We start from the raw sequence: 26,766 nt of genomic DNA, 5'->3' as shown, positions 1-26,766 counted from the left end.
CCTGTGTCGGTTTGAGGTACGGTCAGTTCACCGGGAGGATCGCTTGAAAGCTAAGTCTTGGGTAGTAGATGGAGAGGAGGACGACACCTATTCTTGGAGGGTTGATGATCAGTGGTATATGAAGCTTCCCGCCGGTGAGGACCTACCCCCGACTTCCCCATTAGAGAGAGCGGGATCACCCCGCCCCGAGGCCCAAATGTATACCATCCCTAGTAACCTCACATTTGACCTTGAGGATGCAACCGAGAAACAGGAGGCACCCCCGTTGCCTCCCTTACCTCGTGCTCCCATCGAGCAAGCTCCCACATCTTTTCCCCACTCCATGCCTACAACAATGATGCCCCCACCTTATGCCGAGAACTTTGGCCAAGCCCCACCCACCTTTGACTCCAACTATCCCATGTCGTACCTCATACACCGAGTGAACATCGACCTTGTGTTGAGAGACATGCATAAGGCGGCCTATAATCAAGGAGTACGACCCGCCCTAGCTTTTGGTTCGGACCCGGATACACTTCCGGAGTCTTCATGGCCTATGGTATCCAACCATCGGATTGGGAGATCAACTTTCCTTTCGGCATAGGACACTTGCGTGACCCATACATGGGTGATGCCGGGATCTATCCTAGCTATGCCTACCAAGGGAGTGGAAGTGAGGCAGGAACATCCGCGGCGCTGGAGGCCATGGACCTTGATGAAGTGTGGGAGGCGGCGGCTCGCAAGGGACCGGAAGAGGAACAGGAAAATGAAGAAGAGGAGGATGAACAAGCGGAAGGAGGAAGCAAGACGGTGAAGAGTCACTCCGGATGGGCAAAGTGGATGTCTAGAATTGGCAAGAAGAGGAAGTCCTCCAAGTAGTAGTGATCTTATGATTCGGGATCCCTTGAGACTTTTAATTATCATTTGAAACTTTGAACAATTTAATTTTTATGTTGTAAGCCGACCATGAGACCAAGACTAGTAGACCTTGCATAGTAGGATGGTGTAGTGATCACCACTTGGACCCCATTGCAGGTATGTTCAACCATAAGGAAGCTTATAGGCCATTAATGGCCGAAATTTGGACTACCCAGCGAAACTCGGCTGAGTGCCCTATTCACTCGACCGAGTGGTGGTCCACTCGATCGAGTGTCACCTTCACTCGATCAAGTAAACCTAAAAACAGGTTCTGGAAACCTCCTGTAAATACCCCCACTCGACCGAGTGGCGTGACCACTCGACCGAGTGACTCTAACTCGGTCGAGTAACTTCTAAATTCGACCAAGTACAGTGGAATTTGACCCTTTTTGGGAATTTTAGACCACCTACGACGCATTTTACCTTGATTTTGAACTATACCGACCTACTAAGAGTCAATTGACCATAGAAAACCCACACGATAGACCTTTATGAATTGTTTACTCTTGACCTTGTCAGTTGTTTGGACAGTATAAGAAAATAATCGAACTACAAATGACTATATGATGGCATAAAGTACATGAAAATATATATATAGACATTCCGTAATAATAGTGAAAAAGTAAATAATAGTATTGAGTACACACCACGTGACGAGTTGGCACATTACTACGTGTTGTGGCGGTCCAATACGATATGTGAATGATAGGTTGAATATTAAGAGTGGTTGCATTCAGTCATAAAGAGTACTCATATACATATAGTAATCATACACAACTTTTGGTAATAATGGTAGGTCACCGAAAGAATGTCATGTGAGACTCATAGCGAACTTCGGGACGAAATTTCCTTTTAGGGGGAGTGAATGTAAGAACTCGGAGAAATTTAGAAAGAAAGAGCGCAATAAGTAGAAAAGTAATGAGAATGAACAAGAAACTTAGGATAAATAGGACACACGTGTGTAACAATAAGAGCGATAAGGGCAAGAAAACACACGAGGACCGAGAATGAGGCTTGAGAGAAGACCGAGGAACAATTGGAAAAGGGAGTGAGTGGTGAACTTCGGGGATGAAATTCATTTTAAGGGGGGAAGATTGTAATACCCGGCATTCGTGGGACCCGTACTTAGACCTAGAGACGCGTGAGGGAACCACGTGCACTCGGAAGTAAAGGATGATCCTCTTACGAGACCAAGTAAGACCTAAACTAGACCTAGTAGACTTCCAGTGGACCGAGTAGAACATCAAGTGGACCAAGTGAGTTGGCACTCGGTCGAGTAAGGGCACACTCGATCGAGTGAGAGTCACTTGGTCGAGTGAACCGGTCACTCGGTCGAGTGAGCTGAGCTGCACCCGAGAAATGTTATTTTACGATTTCCACTCTATCCAACCCTATTCCATTCATTCTTCTCCTTCTTCCTTCTTACACTAAAACCCTCTCCCTTCTCTCTAAAATACCCCAAATACCTTTCCCTTGGCCTTCAAGCTTGGATTAATGGTGGAACATGCCTCCTATTCCCCGATCTACCTTTGTAAGTAGAAATCTCACCCTTTCCTCTTTGTCTTATGAGTAAATTCGAGTTAGCGTTTACTAAGAGATGTTAATTAGTATTTAGTTAGGTAAAATGAGTAATTAGTAACTTATAATGAGGGATTTTATGTTGTAATTTAGTATAGAGTGAATTGTGATAGTTATTACATGTTTTATGTAGGATGAGACGGTTTTATGAGATGGATACTTGGTGATTTCGATTAACTTGAGGATTATGCTTAAAGGTAGGTTATCCTACTCGGTTTCAATGTTGTATAAGCATGTTTGTATGTCTTTCTTTATCATATGCATTCATGAATTGGTTAGTATGTCATGTGGGTATTGAAAGGGTTGTTATTCATACCATGTGGAGTGGAATCCATGAATTGGTCAATTGCTTAATGTGGCTCTTCCATTTTCTATGTATAATTGTGAATGGATTGTGTTGGGGATCTTTGATGGTGGTATTTGATTGTTTAGGAGACGTAAGACGGTTCGGAAATTGTCTTACGCTTGGGTCGCCCCTTGGAGCTTCCCAATCCAAGGGGAATGTGCACATTAATGGCTTGAGTACGGAGGGACGCGTGTGGTTGAGACAAGACGTCTGGCAGGGGATCCGGTTGGCTTCCGGACCCAGTACGCCTGGGCGTGTCCCGGCACTGGAGTAGAGGTTGGGAGTATGTCTAGGCGTGTCCTGGTACCGGTTTGATGTTGATTTATCCATGTCGCATTCATATAATCAATATGTTGCATATTACCTTACTATGTCATGTCTTGCATTTATCATTGAAATTGACGTTTGTTGTGTCCGTGTAAATGTCACCTATTTTCGAGGTGGCCTGTGTTGATCCATATGATATTTCCGATCATATGGGGAGCAGTTGTTTTCAGGGTAGCTTTGGTAGCATGCGGGAGAACGGACGAGGCTTGGTGATCTCCGAGTCGGACATGATTGATTAGATTAGCCTAGGAGTCATGACTTGTAATCTTTCATTGTTCATTTATTCGTTGTAAACCATTAAACCTGCTATTTATAATATTGTTCTTGGATTGTATCTCCGATTTCACTATCTCGGGAAACCGAGACGGTAACGCCCTAATTATCTTGGCCGGATAGTTGGGGTGTTATAATAACATATGTAGTGAACTTGAACCCTAAACCTTTTTATGTTATTGAATTCACCTTTACTTAATTGTAATTAAATCATAGCTAAACAAACAAATCTTCCAGAAAACGATTACTTGAGACACTTTAAATATATAAGCAAATTAAATAACTATCACCTCCCTGTGGATTCGATATTTGTCATACCGTTAGCTATTTATTAGTAGTATTGTAGGTTTTACTTTGATTTAGGTGGCACGACTTAAGCCTTTTCAGGGAAAACATTAATAGAGTGTTCCAAATTGGAGGGAAAACATTCATCCATCTTCACACGTGCGAAAGTAAGAAAATGGTTGGAGAGATGATTTTTATCACCGAGTTACCAATTTGTGAGTATTAGACATAAAAATAGATATATAAGAGAGTGTTTGACAAAAAATTAAGTAAAAGGCAGTGATTTGTAAAGACTAATTTATAAAAGGACCAGTTGTTAAACACTACGTTATAAATACATTGTTTTGCATACTACTACCTTTTATTCAATTTTTGTGTATCACTCCCTTAAAAATATATTTTGATGTTAAACACTACCAAAATGCAATTTCTGGCAAAAAAAATGTCGAAGTCCGGCATTGACCACCAGAAAATGTGATTAAAATTTGTTTCCCTTAAACCCAACTGATTATAAATCTCTCCCTGTTTCTCTCCTCTTAATTATCCCTCTTCGTTGTCTCTTTTATTAGTCAAATTTCACTTTCCCAAATCTTATACAATAAAACATGGACAATTATAAAGGCAGCAAATGGTTGTTGAGGCAGACGCAGAGGCGACAATGTGTGTAGTTGTGTCAGACAAATCAGTTGGAATTAAGGCAAACAAATCTTAATCACGTCCTCCAATGGTCAATGCCGGATTTTGATTCTTTTTTTTTGTTGAAAATTGCATTTTGGTAGTGTTTAACATAAAAACGTATCTTTAAGGGAGTGTTTCACAAAAAAAATGAATAAAAGGTACTAGTATGCAAAACAATGTATTTATAAGGTAGTATTCAACAATTGATCCTTTATAAAAGGGACTGTTTAACAATTGATCATTTATTTTTAGAGAAAATTGTTGATTACAGCCTTATAAAAACCACGTTTTGAAAATTACAGTTTTATAATTTTTTTTTTTGAAATTTACAGCCATAATAACACTTATGATCAGAAATTACAACCAAAAGTTTTACTCCGGTGGAAAATTTAGACAAATTTGAATTTTTGTGACTTAAGTTCATTTTTCAGGACGAAAATACCCTTACCTTCAACCTATAACAACCCCTTATGTTCATCCTCTTTATCAGAATTCACAACTCATCTTCTCTCTAATTCTCCATTTTTTCTTCACCAATATTACTTAATCTAATTCGTCTCTTTTAGTCGCATTCTACCCTAATCAATTTAATTGAATTGTAATTCTATTATATCCGTTTTTTCTTAAAATTAATTGTTGTTCTTCATCATCATTTTTCCCCAAATTGAAAATAATTAGGGTTTTTCAATTTTCTTAATATGTGTTCAATTTTTTTATGTGTTCAATTTGCTCTCTTCATTTGTTTCTTACCCTTTTTGGCACACCAACAAACTTAATTCCTACAATGATTGCCATTGTATTATTGTTCTACAAATTGAAAATAATTAGGGTTCTTCAATTTTGGGAGAAATTTGTGAGAGTAGTGTGGAGGAAGATGAGGGATTTAGGGTTAAATGAGAGGTAAAGTGAAATGAACTGGGTAAGTAGGCAAACAAATAGATAAGGGTATTTCGGTCACATTTTAACAAAATTCACCTGAAACGTCATGAAATCTTTTTTCATTCTTTCCGGAAATTATATATGAACATTCCTAAAATGTACAGATCCACCAAATTTGCTAATGCCATCTGATTTAAATCATTAATCAAACTTGTTTAACTTATGTCTATTGTTTTTCTTAATCAAAGTAAAAAACACAACTTTTAGATTTCAAAAATAATAAGTATCATTTTGAAGTGAAATTCTAAATTGGCAAACCTTACTTAACTATTGTCCAATTGATATACGCAGTAATTGTATTAAAAGTGATATTTTTACCTTTTATATTGCAAAGACCCAAACATATTCTTAAAAGTTGGTCCGTTGAAAACTTTATTAGAAAACTAATTATAATTTGAAATAAAAATATTACTAAAAGTAGTAAATTGGGTACATATAATATAAAATTAGGTACTAATAAAATTGGTTATAAAATATGATAAAATAAATACGATTATTATGAAAATATGTATCAAAAGAAAGAGTTATGTTCAGTTCGTATTAATAATAAAAGGTTTATAAAATTACATATCGAGGTACGAGAAAAAAATGGTCTCGCAGTAACTTGTTGAGAGACCATCTCACCCAAATTTTTGTACCTGTGAAAATATGGAGTATAATATTTCTTTAATTATGCCGCATCTGTTAAATATATTTTTTAGCAGTTTCATATTTTTTTTACTTCGTCTCACATTTGATTTTATAATATATACCCTTAAAGTACATGCTATTAAAGTAATAAATACGGAATACGGAAGGGAAAATAATATGGCAAATGCACGTAGAACTTTTCAAGGACATATTTAATACTTATTATACTTTTTCGTTTTTATAAGTTACTTTAATAGTTTAACAATAAGTAAAAGTTAGAGAAAAAAAACATAGCCGCTTACTTTTATCATAAATAGATTGAAATAGGGGATTATAAATGACAGATTTTATTATAATGTTTGACCAACATATTTTTATTATAAGCAGAATTAATTAAAGTGTTCGGTAAGTAGTAGATTATACATGATACTCCGTAGATTATTATTTTCTTTGCATTGTAAAAGGAAGTAATTTTCCTATTTTAGAATATGTCAACCAATATGTTGATGTACGATTGTGCTATTTTGGAGTTAAGTTTGCTTAACTTTTCTAAACTCAACTTATAAGAGTTTAACTTTACTGAACTAAATTTATAAAAGCTTAGGAGCACTTACACAAGCTTAAGTACTAGACTAGGAAAACGGGTCAGTCAGGCCGGGTTCAGGTCGAGTCATTTCGGGTTTGACATATTTTAGGGTTAGTTCGGGTGGAGTAGGGTTACGAGTTTGTTGGTTGCGTCTGGTTCAGGTCAAGCGGGTCGAGTTATTTCGGGTCGGGTCATTTTCGAGTCAATGATTAAGAGAGAAAAAAACATTTTAAGTCTTTTGAGCTAATTAGAGTTATGTTTTATCGGGTTACTTTCTGGTTGGGTGGTTTTAGATCGGATCCTTTCAGGTCGAGTCTGTTATGGGTCAAGAAAGCTCGGGTCATTTTCGGAACGAGTCGGGTCATTTCGGGTCTCATTCGGGTGCTATAGTTCGAGTCAATTTAGAGTCTCGGGTCAGCCTTTTCGGTTCTGGTTGATTTTGCCAGGTCTAAGCTTAACTTTTCTAATTTTAACTTATAGGAGCTGAACTTATAGAAAAATGGGTACTTACTGAATTTATAAGAGCTCAACATATTTAGAATTGTTAGTAAATAAACTAACAAGCATAATTATTTTTGATATTTGTTTGATAGGTCGAATGACAATGTCGTGCAAAAAAAAAAAAAAGAAAAAGAAATTAGAGTGCTCACTTGGATATATCGATATTATCGTGATTAGAGAGAATCATTTGAGTTAGACATTAAATGCTTAACATTGTTATAATTGTTCGTCTGTATTTGTCATACAATTCATATAAGTAGATTTTCAAGTACAACATTTCTCATGTAAGAAAATAAAATTATTTGTACATGATAATATTATACCATCTATTTATACAATATTATTGTGATCATAAAATTTGATTTTCGCATTACACATTTTACTCATCAGAGTACACTATTGACAATTGTACCCCTCATATTTCTCATTCCATTTTCTCTCTCTAGTTTCTCTCTAATGTATATTCCCTCTAATTTCACACCATCACTCTAATCTCTTTCTACATTGATAAATTATTTGATAAACACGAATAATTATACACTGCTTTGATAAATTGTGTATTTTATTGATAATTTATTTTTACGAACACGTATACGGTATTCATGAACGTAAATACATACTACATTGAAAAAAAATAGAACAATCTAACAGGTACGGTACAATACTACAATGAAAACAAAAGAAAAAAAGAAAAAAAATCCAAATTGTACTACGTTAGTCAGCTACTTTTCTATACTACAACATTAACCACCAACAATAATTGGAACATCACCAGTCCACCACCAGCACCGTCTACCGCCAAAAGTCGCCGGCCAACCAAACTAACATCACTACCTCCACCGTCGGCCACCTTTGCCGGATTTATGTCTCCCTCAAAAACCTGCCAACACTCTCCCTTCCGCAACTCCGCAAGTGCCTCTCGTTCTTTTCGCTGGCGTGTCGAACGAAATAAGGCGGCCACCCGCGTCCTTCTCGCCGACGCGGCCTGTCCTTATCATCGGTAGCATCCGACTACACCAATATCCCCACAAGGCCACAATCCACACCAATTACCAATAATTAATTTGAACAAAACCCTAATTAAAAAAGATACAAAACTATAACAAATAGTCGATTTAATTAGTAGTAATGGATTGGTGAATTAAATACCTATTCTATATTCCAATAATCATTCATGATTTAATAATTTGAATGGGGTTGGAGAAAGTTCAAGAGGTGATATAGGTATGGTGTTTTTAGTCAAGGGTAGAGAAATGGAAAATTTAGTGCAAAAAGTACTGAAATGAGTAAAATGTGTACTGCGAAAATAAATTTCGTATTTATATATGCCCGTCCAACTTTACACGAGTTCTAAACTAGTGTTTTTTATAAAGACATAATCAACAAATTCTCCTTAATTTTACGGAATTTATTTTCGTAGTACACTTTTTACTCAACAAAGTACTTTCCATTTGCATACCCTTAGACTATTAACAAACCATAAATTGAATTCTCCCAAATTCTAATATTCTAATCTGACAAATGTATCAAATTACACCAAATTTCTTCACTATGAATCATAATTTTGATTGAAGTACATGCGTTTAAGTTCTATATTACAATAAATTGTTCAAACTAATATATGTTTTGTTGTGTTCTACTTTTAATTTTTAAATTAGGGTTTGAATTATTTTATGATTAGAATTTGTTTTTTGGTGGTGACATCATAGGTGAAGTTCATATAATGATAGCAATGTTTTACAACATAAAAATAAATCTTAATACCATTGCCATTGCAGCACCATTACATTCACTTTGTTGCACAATAAACGTGAAATCTTGTGTACAATTTAGGATCCTTTCACATCATTTATCGAAAGACGATTAGGAATTTCCATTTTGATGCAATGATGTGGTTGGCGATGTGGTGGATAGTGGGATATGTTGGTGGTCGGAGACGTTGATGATTGGGATGGTATGACTCTATAATTTTTTTTCCAACGTACCACAAAGGGAGATGGAGGAGAAGGGTGGAGAAAAAATAAGGGGTAATTTGGAAACGTAATTTATTTTCGCAGTACGTTTTTTTTTTACTCATTACAGTACTTTTTACACTACACTTTCCATTTGTTTGCCCTTTACAAAAAAACATTAAACCTAATTCTCTCTCCTTCTCTCTAGTTTTGAAACCTTAACCATATTACAACTCTTCAATTATGAACGATTATTCAAGTGACGAACAGGTAATTAATCCGTTACTGCTGCCAACGGTTCGCCAGAAGTTTGCCGGCGTTAGACCGTTGATATGATGTCGGTATTTGTCCGTTTAAGTTATATGTATCGGTTTATGTAGTTGGTTTGGGACCCCGACGATGGTGGGATGCTGCCGGCGAGGCTGGGACACCGGCGATGGTCGGAGGCCGGCTAGGATGCGACGCCGGCGAGATAGGCGGGGAATACGTAGTCATCGTAAATAATGACGCAATACAAACACGTACTACGCTTACTACGAGTAAATTACAAACAAAACAATTAAAAAAAATAAAAATAATAATTCTCAATGTAGTACATTTGTACTACCTGCAAACAAAAAGGCGCATCATCACCACTGACAGGTAACATCACCACCGATGCGCAAACACCGACTGTTATCATCACCACCGACGTACCACCACCGGTGCATCTCCCCTCTCCCGACGCACCACTGCCGCCGCATATCCCCTCTCCCGACACGCATTAATCACCGCATCTTCCCTCTCGCGAAGTACCACCGACGGCGAGCAAGACGGCCGACATCTACCTTTAAACGGATGAACAAATGAAAATGGTGGTAGATGGTGGTTGATGGCTTTAAGCCTCTTTGGGTGAAAGAAAATTAAAGAGATGAGAGAGAAAATAAGTTGAGAAATGGGAGGGATAAAAATGTCAATAGTGTACTTACTGTGTTGAGTAAAATGTGTACTGTGAAAATGAGGACCCTTTAAAAAAAGTGTACTAAAATATATACTGCGAATCACCACCCTATTTTTATTGTAATTTTTTAATGATTCTTTTCCCTCCTGGATCCCCTTCTTCCCCTTGCCCTTCCCCTCTCTCTTATTCCCCCCTCTTTTATTTTATTGACTTGCTGCTCCTATACACACAACTACACCTCCACGACTCCACATCATCCTCGCCGGAACTCAGCATATAGTCGCACCATCTGACGCCTCCTCCTCCTCCTTTCCTCACTATCCGCCGCCGACGTTGCCTTCCTTCCACATATTCTTAGTAAGTCAAGTCTTTCACCCTAATCATTCGATTTATCAATAGTTGACCGCCAACTTAATTAACTTCTCTTTACTTGTTTTACTTTTTTTTTTTTTTTTTTGCTAAATCATGTTCAATTTATATTTCCAATTCAAACCTATTAATGAACTGTCTATTTCACCCATTTTAAGTTTTAGGCGGATATACCCGTCCTAAACAATCATTTGTGTAAATATAAACATTTTGTCTATCTACCCGTTCGTCCCAATCATTTGTTTGCCCTTTTTTTTATTCTCTGAGCGGTATTGTGATTAAAGGCAAATAAATGATTGAGACGGAGGGAGTAATTGTTATAATAGTCCATAGATTTATGTTATTCTTTTCTGAGTCAAGGTTGCAAACTTGCATCTTCTTCATGGAACGGAATGGCTATAGAAGAACGAGGGATCGAGGCGTTGTTGTCCAGGAAAATGGTGATGCAACCACTTCACACGTTGATGATGAACTAGACCCTTGGACGGCTTGGGCTTATAAGCCTCGTACAATAACGCTTTTACTTATTGGCGCTTGTCTCTTAATGTGAGTCGTCTTATCTGGTCCGCCCTCTGATTTCAAATTAGATACATTTGCTCTTGCTTTATTCACCAAGAACTCTACTAAGGCGGTAGCTATAATTGTATAGGCATGGTATATGTGGAATATTGACCTTTTTGGTCTTCATCAAAATTACTTGGGCGAGGCAATTTGTGGTTCAGTATTACTTTGTACTTGTTTGTTAACTTTCCCTATAAGTTAGTGGTTGGGGGAAGCAGATTGTAATATGTGTTGTACTCCATGTATCCATCTATTTACTCAGGCTTACTGCATGATTACATTTACAAATGACACAAGTTTAGAAAGGGTCAACTAGGAATGTATAATTGTCAAGTGTATGGATAGTGTAAGTAAATGCATACGGATGGATCATGGAACCCACATAATTTTCAGAAATTGATTTGTTTTTTTTTTAAGTCAAATTACTCGAGATTGAAGCTTAAGGGTGTGTTTGGATTGAGGGATTTGGAGGGAAAAGAAAGGGAGGGGGATTAGGGGATTTAAAATCCCTCATTTGGATAGCAAATGAGGGTGGAGGGAAATGGAGGAGGAGAGATTTGGAGGGTTCCAATTTCCCTCTTCCAAGACTAATCAAAATCTCTCCACAATAGGCAAGATTTGGAGGGAAATTGTATCCAAACACTCACACTCCATTCCCCCTCCCCTTCCCTTCTCTCCCTTTCCCTTCCCTCCTTCCCCCTCCCCTTCCTTTCCCTCCATTTTTGCTATCCAAACACACCCTTAGGGTGTGTTTGGATTGAGTGGAGGGAAAACAAAAGGGAGGGGTGGTAGGGGATTTGAAATCCCTTGTTTGGATAGCAAATAAGTGTGGAAGGACATTGAGGGTGAGGGATTTGGAGGGATCCATTTTCCCTCCTCCAACTCTCCAAGGCAAATCAAAATCTCTCCACAATAGGAAAGATAGATTTGGAGGAAAATTGTATCCAAACACCCACTCCCATTCCCCCTCCCCTCCCTTTCCCTTCCCTTTCTCTCCCTTCCCTCCATCCCCCTCCCCTCCCTTTCACTCCACTTTTGCTATCCAAACACACCCTTAGGGTACGTTTGGATAGGATGATATGGAGGGAAATGGAAAGGAGGGAAATAAAGGGAGGTAATTTCCTTTGTTTGATTAGAAAAATGGTAGAGGGGTTCGGAGAGAGGGAAATTAGATCCCTTCATTTATCTCTATTCTCTTTCAAGGGAAATTAAATCCTTTCAACAAAGGAAAGTTTACAGTGAAAAACGGAAATCTGGTCAAAAAGATGTATCTGACCTCTCCTTTGTTTCTTGTATGTTGGTGGTGGAAGAGTCTCAAGTAGTGGAGAGACCAGCCATCATTGTTTGAACACACGAATACACATATGTATACCGCTAGCAAAATCTCAGTGATGAGAGGAGGCAGAAAAGATATTTTCTGGAGGGAAAACACATTGGCTCCCTTCCTCCTCTTTTTCTTTCCAAACACATCGACACCGTTGGTAAATTGCTATGAATAGCTGAAATTTAGTGAGTCCAAGAGAATGGAGAGAGTACCTTTTTCTTTTTTCCTTTTAATGTACTTAATTACCCACTGTTCCTGTTTTTTTTGATAAAGCAAACTAAAGTCATTTGAAGTAATTCTCAACATAATTTTCATTATTTGTCGTTCGGAGACAACCTAATTGTTAAGAACATTGAGAATAGGCTACATAATCCAACCTCTTTGAATTACATTTTGGGAGCCTTTGTGGCCTCTATGTGTTGGATTAGGTCAGCCTGCATATACCCGACCCCTACATATTTCATTCTGGAAGCTCTAGAGGCACTCGCATTGTTGTCGTCATCGTTGTCATAGTTGTAGGAGCCCTTGAGGCACTTACTTTGTTATTGTTAGGTGGACGTAATACTGGACCTGAAATTTGGTTCTTGAAGTTTTTGTTGTTGTCGTAGTATTACACGGTGTCACTCCTGATTGCGGTATTGTTTGCTGTGGCCTAATCTTTCTAAATACAGCCAATGTTCCCCTAAAATGTGGTAAAAAATGTGGCGGTAGCCTCCAAATCTTCTCAACTCGGTCATGAATAGGTGTTGCAGTCGATATATAAAAACATGGTGGTGGTTGCTGTTATTGTTGTCGTGGTCGTAGTAGTTGTTCTTGTTGTTAATACTATTAAATCTCGGTATCGGTCACGATTGCGAGTGCGGTTGTCGTGGCCTAATTTTAGTAAATGCTATTAATATTACTTCAAAATGCGGTAATATATGTGGTCTGGTAGCCTCCAAAACCTTGTCAAGTCGGGTCATGAACAAGTGTTGCAATCAATATTTAAAACCATGGTTGCTTCATGTCGTTTACAGCTGGGCTAGTGGAGCTCTAGATCCTGAGAGCAGCAACTCTGATGATGTTGTCACTTCAGTCAAAAGGTATTTTGCTGCTCACACATATACATTATACATTATGACAGCTCTCTGCTCTTTTAACTTGACTGGTAACTGAATGCCTGTGGTATTTGTTTTATTCAGGGGTATATGGGCAATGATTGCAGTTTTTCTCTCTTACTGCTTGCTTCAAGCACCTTCAACGTGAGTTTGCATTATGCTTATCTTCTTTCACGCCATTTTTGGTCTCTTTTTTACAAAGTAGAAAGTGCTACGGTTGCATGGAGTGATATGTAGTGTATAAATTCAACAGTCATAGTGATAGAAGTAGAAGGTGTTGTTTGTTGAAATAAGCTCTTATGATGTTGAATATTAGTCATATTGTATGCTCTCTTATGTTTCCCCGTGGGCCAGTGGACAGTTTTGCTATCTTTGTTTTGCTTTCTATAGGCCAGATGCCAAGATGGCATTGTATATAATTATGGATGATGTTACTCATAATAACTTAGAAGTACCCTACACGGTGGGGGGGTTCAAGTGTCAGACTCAGCTATATTTATAAAAAGTTCTCATGTTTTGGCTTTAAATAATTGTCCTAGTGTCATTCCCATGTTGAGGCCTGAGGGTGGAATACTGGTATGTACGACATGGCGGAGCAGTTTGAAGAGTCTGAATAACATAGACTATGGATAATCTTATTGAACTTGGGGCTGCATTAGGTTGTATTTTCATGCATTCAATTGGTTTGCCTTGAGAGTTTCTTACTTTCTCTTATCTTTCAGAAAAGATATGGTATGGCTTATGAGGCAAAAACATTGCCATATCTCCAACTTTTTTTTATTAGTAGTCTATTAGCCATGCAAGGAGCATAGTTGAAGTTTGAAAGAGAACCTAAAATGCTGAATGCTATTTGATTTAAGCTTTGCTGAAGATTCATCTGGCTCTTGTTTCTCTATATTTGACGTTGTTTCAATACAGAGGGTAACCAGATCTGGTCTTGTGTAGGGTACTCATACGGCCACATCCTGCGATTTGGCGACTAGTTCATGGCATGGCTGTGATTTACCTTGTTGCTCTCACATTTTTGCTTTTTCAGGTGAGTCTAACTTCAATAAAATGTATCTCTAATTGCACCTTTCTTTTGCTGGCTTATGATGTCAATTGTTTATTGTTTGTACATGATGTCCATAACTATGTCTTGTTCTTAATGCCTCGTTCCTCTGTATTCTTCTGTGTTATGCCTTGCTATCTTGTTTTTTTTTTCTTCTTTTTGTTTTTCACTTTAATCTTGCTAGATTGACCGTCTCTCGTTAGATATTGCAATCTTAGACTTTAAGAGAACAGTCTGCAACACTACTAATAGAAACCATATGAAATTTTAATCTTTTGATACTTCTTGCAGAAGCGTGATGATGCTCGCCAGTTCATGAAATATCTTCATCCAGACCTAGGCATTGGTACGTAGGTTCAAGTTAGATTTTCTCATTTATGAACTTTATTTTTGCCTCGTAGTTTTGTTATAAAAAATTAAAAGTTTAGATCTTATGAAAAAATAATCACGCTTGTGACCTATTTTTTTAACAAATACATACATCATTTGCAAAAACACGTGTTGTCTAATATTTCTTGAGAAATTAACAGATAGTATTTGATTAAGTTGCAGAAAATTCAGTTGAATAGTGATAGTATTTCGAAATATTGGTTGACGTGACCGAAATACCATTGTCTTTTTTTTACAGACGGTATTTTGAAATGAGTGTATAACTATGTTTTTGTTTTCTAAAATAAAAGGAAAAAGGAAATTGAGGATATAAAAAATGATAACAAAAAGGAGATTTAAGTGCAAAAATTAATCACATAGAAAAATGAAAGAAAAATCAAACTCCTTCATCCGAGGTCCTTTCCCTCCACAATAACCTCTTCTAATCTTTTTCTGTTTTTCAAGCCTCTTAATTGGGGCCTCACATGTCTTTGTTCTACACGGCCAAACCATGTTAACCGAGTCTTTCTCATTTTTCTTCAATACGCACAACTCCTTTGGCCACAATCACCACATTTCTTACTTGATTCTCCCTTGTATGATCACACATCCATTGTGGCATATGCTTATCTTCCACATTCATCTTATGTCCATGATAATGTTTTACAACCCAACACCTGGTGTCGTATGCAAGCTACATCTGCTATAATTTTGTACCTATTTTTTAGTTCCGTGAGCCACATCTCTATGCAATTCACCATCTTATTAATAGCTATGTTACTCGGACTCGTCTACTCGTATCCGACAAAATACGTATCGGAGTATCTGATACGGCTATTTTTTGCGAAATTTTCAATATTTTGGTATAAAATGAAGTATCTATGTGTCGTATCGTATCCGACAAAATACGTATCGGATACGGAATACGGCAAGTAAGTGAAGTATCCGAGTAACATAGATTAATAGTATATCGTAAATAACTAAATACCGAAAAAATTGGATTTTTGAACAGCCTTTCCATCCCAAGTTGATTGTGTTTCAATGGAATGGTATAGATGCGATATAGCGTAGTAGTGGGCTGGAATTCCATTATGCCATGCTTTGTACTAGTGTTCAAGACTTCAAGTTACACCTATTCGTGAACTACACCAATATGGCGTTAAGTTAAGAAAATATGTACACCCTCCATCCACTTATAATCTTCATATTTTGCAAAATTATGCGAAGATTTTGGAAAGTGGAAAATTAAAAAGTGGATGGAGGGAGTATTATATTGGGTCCTGTTTGAAACTTTGAATGACTGGGATTCGAGGACCATCAATGGGAAAGGAATGAGCTTTTGATGTTTTGAGAAATTTCTACAACGAAAAGTAGAGAAAGCAAGAGAATTACTTCTTGTGTGAACTCTTTTTTATCCTCATAGTCTATGCGTCATAACATTACTAAGTCATGTTTGAAAATATGGCATAAATATAAATGGAATAAAATGTTCTTTTGGTGTATGTTACTATTAATAGAACCCTAAAACTAGAAATTTAAAAAAGAAGCAAAGTTAAATAGTTAATGGATCGATTATGCCGATATCTCAAGTCATGACCCTGTAGTAAGTAGCTTTGGGCTTCCTTTGCTTTGGATTTTCTTGCCTTTTATTTTTTTCTTTACTTCCTCCAAAACCCCTAGTTGGAGTACTTCAAGACAATATTACTGGATTAGTATGAATACGCCTCACCAATTCGCGACTCACTTAAATAGAATGTGTGTGATATGTATTTTCAGTAAGCGACAAAATAAAATTCGCTCTTAATGCCTGCGATTCGTAGACTCGTAGAGTACTCGAGCGAATCCGGTAACCCTGCTTCAGGATACATTTCAACAACAACAACAACATCAGAGCCTTAATCCCAAAATGATTTGGGGTCAGCTGACATGAATCATCCTTTAAAACCGTTCATGGGTGAACGCACACCTCAAAATGCGAAAAAAATAGAAAAGGCAAAAATGAAAAACAAAAGGGAGAGCGAAACATAATACAAATCGGTTGAAATAAATTCTAGATACTTGGTCTCAAGTCTGAACAAATCGGTTGAATATATTTATGAATCGAGAATGAAGAAAACAGAACTGACACAGTAGTTCAGTAGCTGAGATAATTGTGTGCTTCGTACATGAGGTAAATCTAAGCTGAAAATTATTGTTCTCAAAACCAAATAACTTGGCGCTGAATTAGGCGTTAGGGTGTGGAGTGTGTTTATTTTGATGCCTCGGATATTTGTATTAGCCTAATTATTGTAATGTTAGTATCCTTGCGTACATATTCTTTATCTTCTTGTCTTTTCTCATTATAATACAACAAAATTGCCCTAGTGCCTCAAAGACTTTCATCAATGGTGGGATAAGGGGGTCGTATATATGCAATCTTCCCCTATATGCCGGAATTGTTTCTAATGACCCATAATTGAAGTCGTGTTGGATTTGCCCCAAAGAGTCGCCACTTCACAATAAAAATAGCGAGTCTTTATCTAGATTCTAGAACCAAAGAATAGTGAGTATTTATCTTAAAATATTCCGGGCTTGTTTTCCATATATTTAGATGATCATCGGCTTTTCGATTATGGTTTAGTTGGTAAAGATCTCCTCGTTGTGGTTGCATGAGAAAGATGCGTACCTCCAATCGCATCTTACTCCACTTGAAGTGAACCTCTTTGCACGGACCAGGTTTATTATGTTGATGAGCAAGGTATATGCCACGCTTTGTGTAAATGGTAGACAAGTAAAATATGCTTATAACTCATTCACTGATTTCATTTTGCCGGAAAATATAAATCATAATGCCTCCAGAAGAAGTTTAAATTTTGATTTCCGCTGAAATTAGTACATGTCTGTTAAGTGATATTTCATTATGCACTGGACTACTAGTTAGTTGTTCCTATTGAAAATGACCAGTGTACATTCTGCTGGAACAAGATCAATAGTAGACATAGACCTAGTCTTGTTGTATTAGTTTAACAGTTGCACTGAGAGATGTTGGCCGAAAAATTATGTGAAGATAAAGAACATGGAAAAGCAATGATGAAAGGATGCAAAGAATGAAAAATTGAAAATGTTATAGGACATAATGAATCATATTGATCAGTGTATGGTATTCGCGTTGTTTAGTAGTTTGTCTGCCACTGTTAGATATTCAGACAATTAGTAGTTTTCTGCACTCTTTAAGTAACAACAAATACTCCTGTCGGCTATTCTAATTTCTAACCTTTTAAACAATAGATGCAAAATATGTTTGTGGTTTTAATTTTGTCCTTTTGTTCTGGTACAGAACTTCCTGAAAGATCATATGGCGCTGATTGCCGACTATATGTTCCAGAAGACCCCAACAACAGGTTTAGGAACCTCTATGTATGATCATCTTTTATATCTACCTTGGATTTCTCTGTATTCCCCATCCTGTTTTCTCTAGTTGAATCTCTGTGCATCTTATTGCTTTCAAATGTTCATTTGGTCTAGTCTTTTTTAGGCTACAATATTTGACGAATTCGTTATAGCCCATATTCTCGGATGGTGGTGCAAGGCAATCATGATTCGCAATCAGCCCTTGCTCTGGGTGTTATCCATTGGTTTCGAATTGATGGAGGTGATCTTTTGAAGCTGCACTTGTATTGCATCATTGGTTTTGTTTTTGTAAGGACAGATTACAGAAAGTAAGGTTCTACTATTGTATTTGGAAGCTGATCCTTTCTTCTACTTTGCAGCTAACGTTCCGCCATATGTTACCGAATTTCAACGAGTGTTGGTGGGACAGCATCATTCTTGACATCTTGCTCTGTAATTGGTTTGGTAAGGAATAAGTATCTGTCCTTCTGTAGGTTTTAGTTTGGTCCATTTGCTTCAGCTAATGTCGTCTTCCCTTCTAATTCTGAGTTTGAGTTTTGCTTTCAGTATCTTTTAAAACTACATCATCGTAGCCATGTCTTTAGGACCTCCAGTCCTCCACCGTGGGGGATGTTTTGGGAGAAATCCGAACTTTGATGTATGTTGGAGAAATAGTCGCTCTTACCACAAAGCTATTAAAGGTTTTGGAACAATTATGTAAAACTAACTAATGGTTGCCTGCTTAAGTCTGTGTACTATGGCGTGGTTAAGAGACCTCTGTGCCTCTATATTGTATATGATCATTTTGTAGAATTTCAGGGCAATATGAGCCCTTAGTTGTTAGTCCAGTTATTTGTGGTTTCCTGTTCATGTTCTGTGATGAATGCTTTCGTACTGATACTTCTCTTCAGGAATATCTGCTGGAATGCGTACTGTGAGGTACTTTGATGGTAAAACATATGAATGGGTGGGACTAAGTCGCCAGCCAAACATTCTAGGCAAGGTATGTCTAATAAGCTAATCTGTTATTATAGGTTTCGATAAGAATAGGTAACGTCCTTACATGAGACTCTTTTAATAGAGTGTTCAATACTCCCTCCCGTTTCTATTGGTCTTCCCATTTTTTTTGTTTTTTAAGAAAGCTCTTCCCATTTGTTTTGGACAGTAATTTACGAAACAACAGTAACTTACAATTAGAGTGGAAGCGAGTTCGTAGTTAAACAAAACCAAAATGACTAAAAACTTAATCAACCCTCCCAACTAGCGCCTCCCCTTCCATTCTAGCCATACCCTACTACCATAATTAAACATCACCAGATCCACCATCGACACCACCAGCTTGAGGATCTACAATGGTTGTCGATTGTGGACCAACTGTGATCGGAGATAGAGAGTGGTGGCCAGCAAACATGGGAGGAAGGAGAGAGAGAGATGGCGGCTATCGAAAAAGGAGGAAGGAAAGAGGCGTGGTCACTGAATGGAAGGGGGAGCAGAGAGAGTGTGGCGATCGATTGTTAGGGGTGTAATGGTTGGGGCCATGCTTTTCCCTGTTATATAACACCTGATAAGCAATGCCAATTTTTCTGCAGAGACAACTAATATTTGAAACTATTACAGATACTTCCAACATTTTTTTTGTGACTTGCTCTGCATTGTTCCCTCATTAGATATCCTCTTTCGTCACTTCGTTCGTATTCTAATGGTGACATTTACAATGAATTCAAAGGCTTCATAACTGCTTCCCTTAATGTTTTTGTAGGTTAGGCGTACACTGGGACAATTTACTCCTGCACGGTGGGATAAAGATGAATGGCACCCACTGCTTGGTCCTTGGCGGTTTATTCAAGTTCTTAGTCTTTGCGTTGTGTTTCTGACAGTGGAGCTGAACACGTTTTTTCTCAAGTTTTGTCTTTGGATTCCTTCTCGTAATCCCATAATTATCCATAGATTGATTTTGTGGTGGCTCATTGCTATTCCTACAATTCGAGAATATAATTCATATCTTCAAGACAGGTACCGATAGCTTCCTTTAATCCTTAAGTACTAGTTGTAATTATGAGTTCATTTCCTAGCTTAAGGGTACCTTTTGCTTCTTTTCTTTTTTCTCTCTCCAGGAAACCTATAAAGAAGGTAGGGGCGTTTTGTTGGCTTGCCTTGGCCATCTGTATTGTTGAATTGCTCATTTGTGTTAAGTTTGGACATGGTACGTTCATTTTCCCATGTTTTCTCTCCCAATATTTCGCTTCCTATTATAACTCCGTTTTACATCAGCATTATTATAATCTGCATGTTTTGTTTTACCCAAATACCCCTATAAAAAAAATCTGTAGTACCAACCATAATTTACAAGTGTCTTTTAATGGATTGTGTTACAGTTTTTGAGCCATTCATCATGTTTTTGCCGTTCTCTATTTATAACTTGCGTGATTGTGGACAATTTGATGTCATCGTATTTACATGCCAGGATTATACCAAACCTCGATGCCGCAATGGCTGGTCATTTTTTGGACATTTGCTGGCGTAGGAGTTCTGTTCTTTTTGATTGCTTGGTCATGGAAAATGCATAGGTATTCAGAGAAAAAGTCGCGATGAAACACTTGGCTCAAAATTCTTCACGTTGCTGGCATTAAATAGTGTGCGCGTCACCGTATTGCGTCTGCTTTTTAAATGTTTGACAGGTTACTGCGACCTTTAATTACGGTTGATGATGCAACGACCAAGATAGGGTGGGACTACTGCTTCTACTATCGCAGATGGAAACGATATTTTAATACCTTGCCGGGGTGTTCTCATGGGTTTTGTTGTGTGCTTGTAAATACCTTTGCTTTCGTTTAGCATTTTGAATTTTCATTTTTATCAAATAGTTGATTAGAATCTTCATTCTAGAGATGATTAGTCGTCTTATAAGATGGAAGTAGTAGTTATGGGCTTTGTACGTGTAGATCCATTTTAGTTTTACGTAATTTTGCACTGAAGTGAAGGCTGATTAGTTATTCTTGCTTGGAAATTATTGTTTCTTTTCTTTGCAGCGATTTTAACTTTTTTTTATAGCTTTCTTGTGCTAGATATATATTAACTTGTGAATGCGTATGATTTTATTCTTTTGGAATAAAAAGTAGCTGAATTGAACCGAACGAAGCTACATTGAATTGAACTGAGTTGAACTAAAGAGAACTGAACGATGTTGAAGTATAGACAAATAGAGTAGTAGAGTTGAATTGAACCAGATCAAATTGAATTGTAGTGAAATGAACTGAAGTAAATTGAAATAACTGAAACTGAATGTGAGCGGAAATTAAGATGAAAAAAACAAGCTCCATGTCTAGTATAATCATCTCGAAATAGTTAGAGCTGATCAAGTGCGGATCGGCCCATTTGGCCCAGACCGTTCGGTCCGCTTAAATAGCGGGCCTGGACAGGAAAAATCAAATATTAAACAGGTAACGGACAAGAAAACTAGGCCCGCTATAATAAATGGACGGGCTTGGACTAAACAAAATTACCCATGGCACAAAATTGCCCATGGGTCGCTCGCTAGGCCCGCTATTAAAACTAACCTCATAAAAGTCCTCAAACCCTTAATCCTCCGCCGTTCTCTCCTAATTTCATTTACAATTTGTACACTCTGTACCAATTAGGTGCACAAATAAATACTTATGCCTTACGTATAAGTAGGAGATTGTCGGTATTTACACTTGTCGTATAAAGATTCGCCGAGAATGGACATGTTAACGGTATTGTCGTATAAAGATAGTACCTTTCAAATATTTACACGGGAGTGTATGTAACGGCTAACAATGTCGCACAAAGACGAAGGTAAAAATGAACTTTTGATGTTTATAGTAGAACATTGTCAAATTTGTGTTTTTTCCAAAATCTAGTAAACTTATCTTTTGAAAATTAGTATACTTTATTAAGGGTAAGCTTTTGTTAAGTTTTAGTGGGATAACAAACTCGTGTTTTAATAGAAACACTAATTTATGTATTTGATTTTAGGCAGGCCCGCGGGTCGGCCCGCTCTCTTTAAGGGGCGGGTACAGACAGTGAAAACTGGCCCGCTTAGCGGGCTCGGGCTATAAAATTAGGCCCGCCGGACACTTTTTTAACAGTTGGGCCTGGCCCGTGTCTGGCCCAAGTCCGCTTTTGATCAGCTCTAGAAATAGTGTGATGCGCCTCATCCAAAAATGGTAGTGAATAAAAGTTATTTTAGTGAGGGTATTTAAGTAACATAATTTTACAGTAACAATTGTGTGAAATCATATTTTACGCAAGAATTCTTGATCGTAAATTTTGGACTATGTTCATATTTCACCAAAGAATTATAGAATCGTAGTCTATACTCTACACTTAGGGGTATTTGGTTAGAATAAGGGAAAAGAAATCAAAAAGGGTAAGAGGAGAAAAAGTAAGGGATTACCTAAAACTTAACTAATTATTTGGTTACATCAAAAAAGGAAATAGTGGTCCACCCACTCTCACTCCTACCACTAACATACACCACCACAAACAACCACTTATCTACTCAAAAATGGTTGCAGCCACCGTCTCCCCACCCCAGTACCCCACTGCCGAGACTCCACCACGTCGTCCCACCTGACACTATCGCCCACTTGCCGTCGTCGCCCCCACCCCGCCCCAACATCACAACCGTCACTCCACCCTAAAAAAACCCTCCCCTACCCTCGAAATCCCCTTTCCCACCCCCAACAACACTAGGACGCGTGGTGCTCCGGCTGTCTGGGACAGTGGACCCAGTGGGCTGCCGGCGGTCTGGGGGTACTTGGGGAGAAGATTGGTGGTTTGTGGTTTGTTTTGGTGTGCAGGTGGTTTAGGTGGGGTGGTAGTGATGGTGGTGGCGGCGGCGTCATGGTGGTGGTTGGAGTGGCGTGGTGGTGGTGGTGGTGGCGGCGATGACGATGGCGTCTTAGTGGTGCTTTGGTGATGGCTAGTGTGGTAGTAGTCGCAAGTGTGGTGGTAGGTGAATAAGGTTACCATCAATGGTTCGATGTCCTCTTTCTAATTTACTCTACAAACTTATATGCATAATGTTACCATCAATGGTTCGATGTCCTCTTTCTAATTTACTTTTCTTTTAAATGGTTTAATCGCAAACAAAAACGTATTCCCTCCGTCCTGATCATTTGTTTGCTTATTTCATTTTAACGGCCGATATTACATTGTTCTGCCTTTTATTTTTCATAAAATAATACGGAGTAATTTCAACAAAATATATTGACATAAATATAAATGGAGAAAAAAGGTAGTCAATTTAGTGTCTTGGTAACCGTGCAAAAGAAAATGTGGCACTCGAAGTTGGAGAAAAACTAACTATATGAAAACTTTGTTTCTAATAGTACTTCCTGAGTAAGTATTTCTCTAAACTAGTTGTTGCACCGCACCCTACCGGGCGCGGTGCCCCAATTTGGCGAAATGGTATGCACCAATATTTAGGAATTATTAGACCAGGAAAAAGACGCGGCCAGTAATGTATTTGAAATAGTGGGTTAAACATAGTAGTGAATGAATACACAAACTGAGGAGGATGTTTGGAAACGTGATAGTTTGCAAAATATAATTATAGGGTGAATAGTTGTGAAAAAACGACAAAAATAATCGTGCTACAAGGTGGAATTAAATCGCCACTTCTGGACAACTATTACTAAACCAGCAAGCTGGTTATTAGGCTGGTCTGTGTGAATCTCGCTGCTTATATTATATAATAGTTCAAACTTAACTGCTTATCTGCGTATCCGTGAATCTCGCAGCTTATATTATAAAGTAGTCCATGTGAATCTCGCTGCTATATCAATGTACAACCAACTACCCCATTTTCTACTCTAAATAACAACTAACTTATATGACCTATTGAGATTAAAAAAACAATTTGGAGCCTAGAAACAAAGTACAATGCACAATGCTTATATCACCCTTGATTAATCTCTTTGAAGCCACAACGTATCTCTTTGAAGTCACAAAGTGACTCCTACAAGTAAGCAAATGTCTCCTTTGTTGCCCTGCAGAAAGTATCAATGATTCATAGATATCAATATACAATCAATGCCTAGGGTAAGTGGCATCTGCCATATACATAGTAAATTTTCTAAGCTTAACAAAAAACTATTGTCACAATAACAGACAATGGCTAAACAGCTAGCCCCAAAAGCCAACTTATATGACCATTTAAAGCTTGACAAACTTATACTTATTTGTTAACAATCAGATAAGCATACAATCAGAAAATCGAAGTTGTGGCTCGTGTTCATTAAACTATGCTAACCAAAGAGGAAATGGAGGACGTATTTCCATTAGATGCTTTTGTTAAGACGCCAGTTAAAGCAGAACAACCATTTATGCTATCTACAATGATACACCACATACGAACTATATGTAAAACATTAAGAGATGGAAATTATGATCACATGATTTTCTTCTAGTTTCGGCCATACAATTTAATCCATATTCAAGGAAAGTAAAACCACATGGCACCAAAAATCTCTCCATCCTAAGATTTTTTTTTTTTGGGTTTGCGCCCAACCATTCAATGCCCCGGGACTCAAGTAATTGGGGATATGGGTCAGTTGGGGTGATTCTGGTCATTATTATTAAGGTTTGTTTTAACTTAGTCGAGCCGCTGTCAGTTTTCTCGGCTATAAACCTTAAACAAACTCAAAACCTAATCAATCGCTTCTCACTTTTCGAGTAAACTTAGTATTCAGAGAAATGATACACACATGTCTAAGGGGTAACTATTTGTGAAATAATAAAAGCACAATTTTTTTTGGTAGTCCACTTTCCGAGTAAACTTAGTATTCATAGAAGTCACACATGTGAAGGGGTAACTCTCTATGCAACATTCTAGCACTGTTCAACATGCTTCCCACGCAACATTTTAGCACTGTTCAACATGCTTCCTAACATGTAACCCAATTCCAGGTTTAAGGAAGTATTACCATGGTAGGTACTTCCTAAATCACCTCTACGCAACATTCTAGCACTGTTCAACATGCTTCCCTAACATGTAACCCAATTCCAGGTTTAAGGAAGCATTACCATGGTAGGTACTTCCTAAATCACCGTTAGTATGATTTACTTCGTTATAGGTTTATCTAAGCTCTTAAGGAATCAATAAACAAACTTAGAAAGTTAGTAGAAAAATTATTCCATAATGCACTACCTCCATGCTTACTCACATACCTTTCGAACGTAAATTTTCTGTATATGAGTGATATGGTTCTCAACAGCCGCTCCTTGTATAATAAGAACCTAATGTGATAACCTGCAAGATAAAAGAATAGTACACAAGGAATGTCGGTCATTCAGAATTCGACATATCAAATATAACCTTAACTTCTAAATTCTCAAATACTTTAGCTAAACTTTATACTCCCTCCGATCCAGACAGATGGTAACACTTACCTAAAATGGATGAACTACACCAATGGTAACATACCATATTTGGCATGAAAAATAACTAAATTACCCTTACATCCACTACCTATTTACAACTTTACCATCCACTCACCCACTCAATAACTACTTATTTAATCCACCTAAACTCATGTGGCCCCAGTCAATATTTCCTACTTTACCCCTCACTTTTCCACCTTTTCTTAAATAATCATTTTTTGCTTATGTTTACATCTGTCTGGATCGGAGGGAGTATATTTTAGGGCTTCTAAATTAATTATCAAATATAGCTAAACTTCTGACTTCAACATGCTATAATTAATACTGGAGGTAAAAATGCCTAAGCATTGGTTTGAAATGGGGTAAAGCATAAATGTTGTTGGCCAGAGGTGAAACATATCATTAATTTAGCTATCTGGTTGGCAGATTAGAATACTTTGTGCTAATCTGTTTAAGTTAATATAAGTAATGTTTTCCAGGTGCCCGGAGCGACTTTACGCTTGGAGATCCCATGCTAGCATATACGTGAGTATGAATTTACATATCAAGGAATGAATATGTTAGAACAATAAGAAACATGATAAATAACATGAATCAATAAGCAGACTAACTTTAAAGAGCCTTTATTTTCTTAATAAAGATAAGATGAAGCAAAAACTGATTTTTATAGTTCTGTATCAACAAAGCTGTTTCTGATGATATGGTAGCGGCTAGCTCAACACTCGGTTAGAAGCAAGCTCATGCACATAAATTGGGAACATGGCATCTATTCAAATTGAATAAAATAATTTAGATATCATCAGATTTCAAAAGAGTCTCATTAGATAATTAACTGAATCTCTACTGTAAGCGCTAGCCTAGCGGCCAAGTAAAGTTCTTGCTGATAATCTTATTTATTTACGGTTCGTTGACCACATTCACGATTTCACATGCCGAATTACCAAGTTTCTATAAATTGAACAGTCTCTAAACCCAATAATTAGTTAGCTGAATATAGCTATGGGCATCAACAACATGACATTCACCTAAAAAAACCTAATTATGAGCATAAATATGAAACTTTTATCCACAAATTAAACCACCCACATCAGAATAGCACAACCCCAATTCATAATCCCAATAAATACTATCAGTTTTTCAACTTCACGGCAATATCAGCGGTATCATAAACAATATAAGCTATCCATATTAGAGAGCATCCAATTCAGTAAAAGACATAAAGTAAAGGTAAGGGAAATAAAGAAAGTGAAAACATGAAAAAAAGGGACAAAGTTTGGGTTTAGTATT

At 37.5% G+C, this 26,766-nt stretch overlaps 1 protein-coding gene across 1 annotated transcript; it reads left to right on the top strand.

The window, feature by feature from the left end:
- Positions 1 to 10,099: 10,099 nt before the first annotated feature.
- LOC141611929 (CDP-diacylglycerol--serine O-phosphatidyltransferase 1) lies at positions 10,100 to 21,096 on the top strand. Its single transcript, XM_074430587.1, has 13 exons — positions 10,100 to 10,289; positions 10,662 to 10,847; positions 13,203 to 13,268; positions 13,368 to 13,427; positions 14,229 to 14,319; positions 14,626 to 14,680; positions 18,020 to 18,099; positions 18,218 to 18,334; positions 18,453 to 18,537; positions 18,984 to 19,075; positions 19,832 to 20,085; positions 20,187 to 20,275; positions 20,537 to 21,096. Exons 2-13 carry the CDS (start codon positions 10,684 to 10,686, stop codon positions 20,662 to 20,664), a joined length of 1,281 nt encoding a protein of 426 aa, XP_074286688.1. The 5' UTR covers positions 10,100 to 10,289; positions 10,662 to 10,683; the 3' UTR covers positions 20,665 to 21,096.
- Positions 21,097 to 26,766: the final 5,670 nt, after the last annotated feature.

The sequence above is a fragment of the Silene latifolia genome, chromosome 11 (assembly GCF_048544455.1).
Source record: "Silene latifolia isolate original U9 population chromosome 11, ASM4854445v1, whole genome shotgun sequence".
In the NCBI taxonomy this organism is placed as follows: Eukaryota; Viridiplantae; Streptophyta; class Magnoliopsida; order Caryophyllales; family Caryophyllaceae; genus Silene; species Silene latifolia.
The sequence above is the reverse complement of the archived record's forward strand: the minus strand, read 5'-3'. Positions and strand labels throughout refer to the sequence as shown.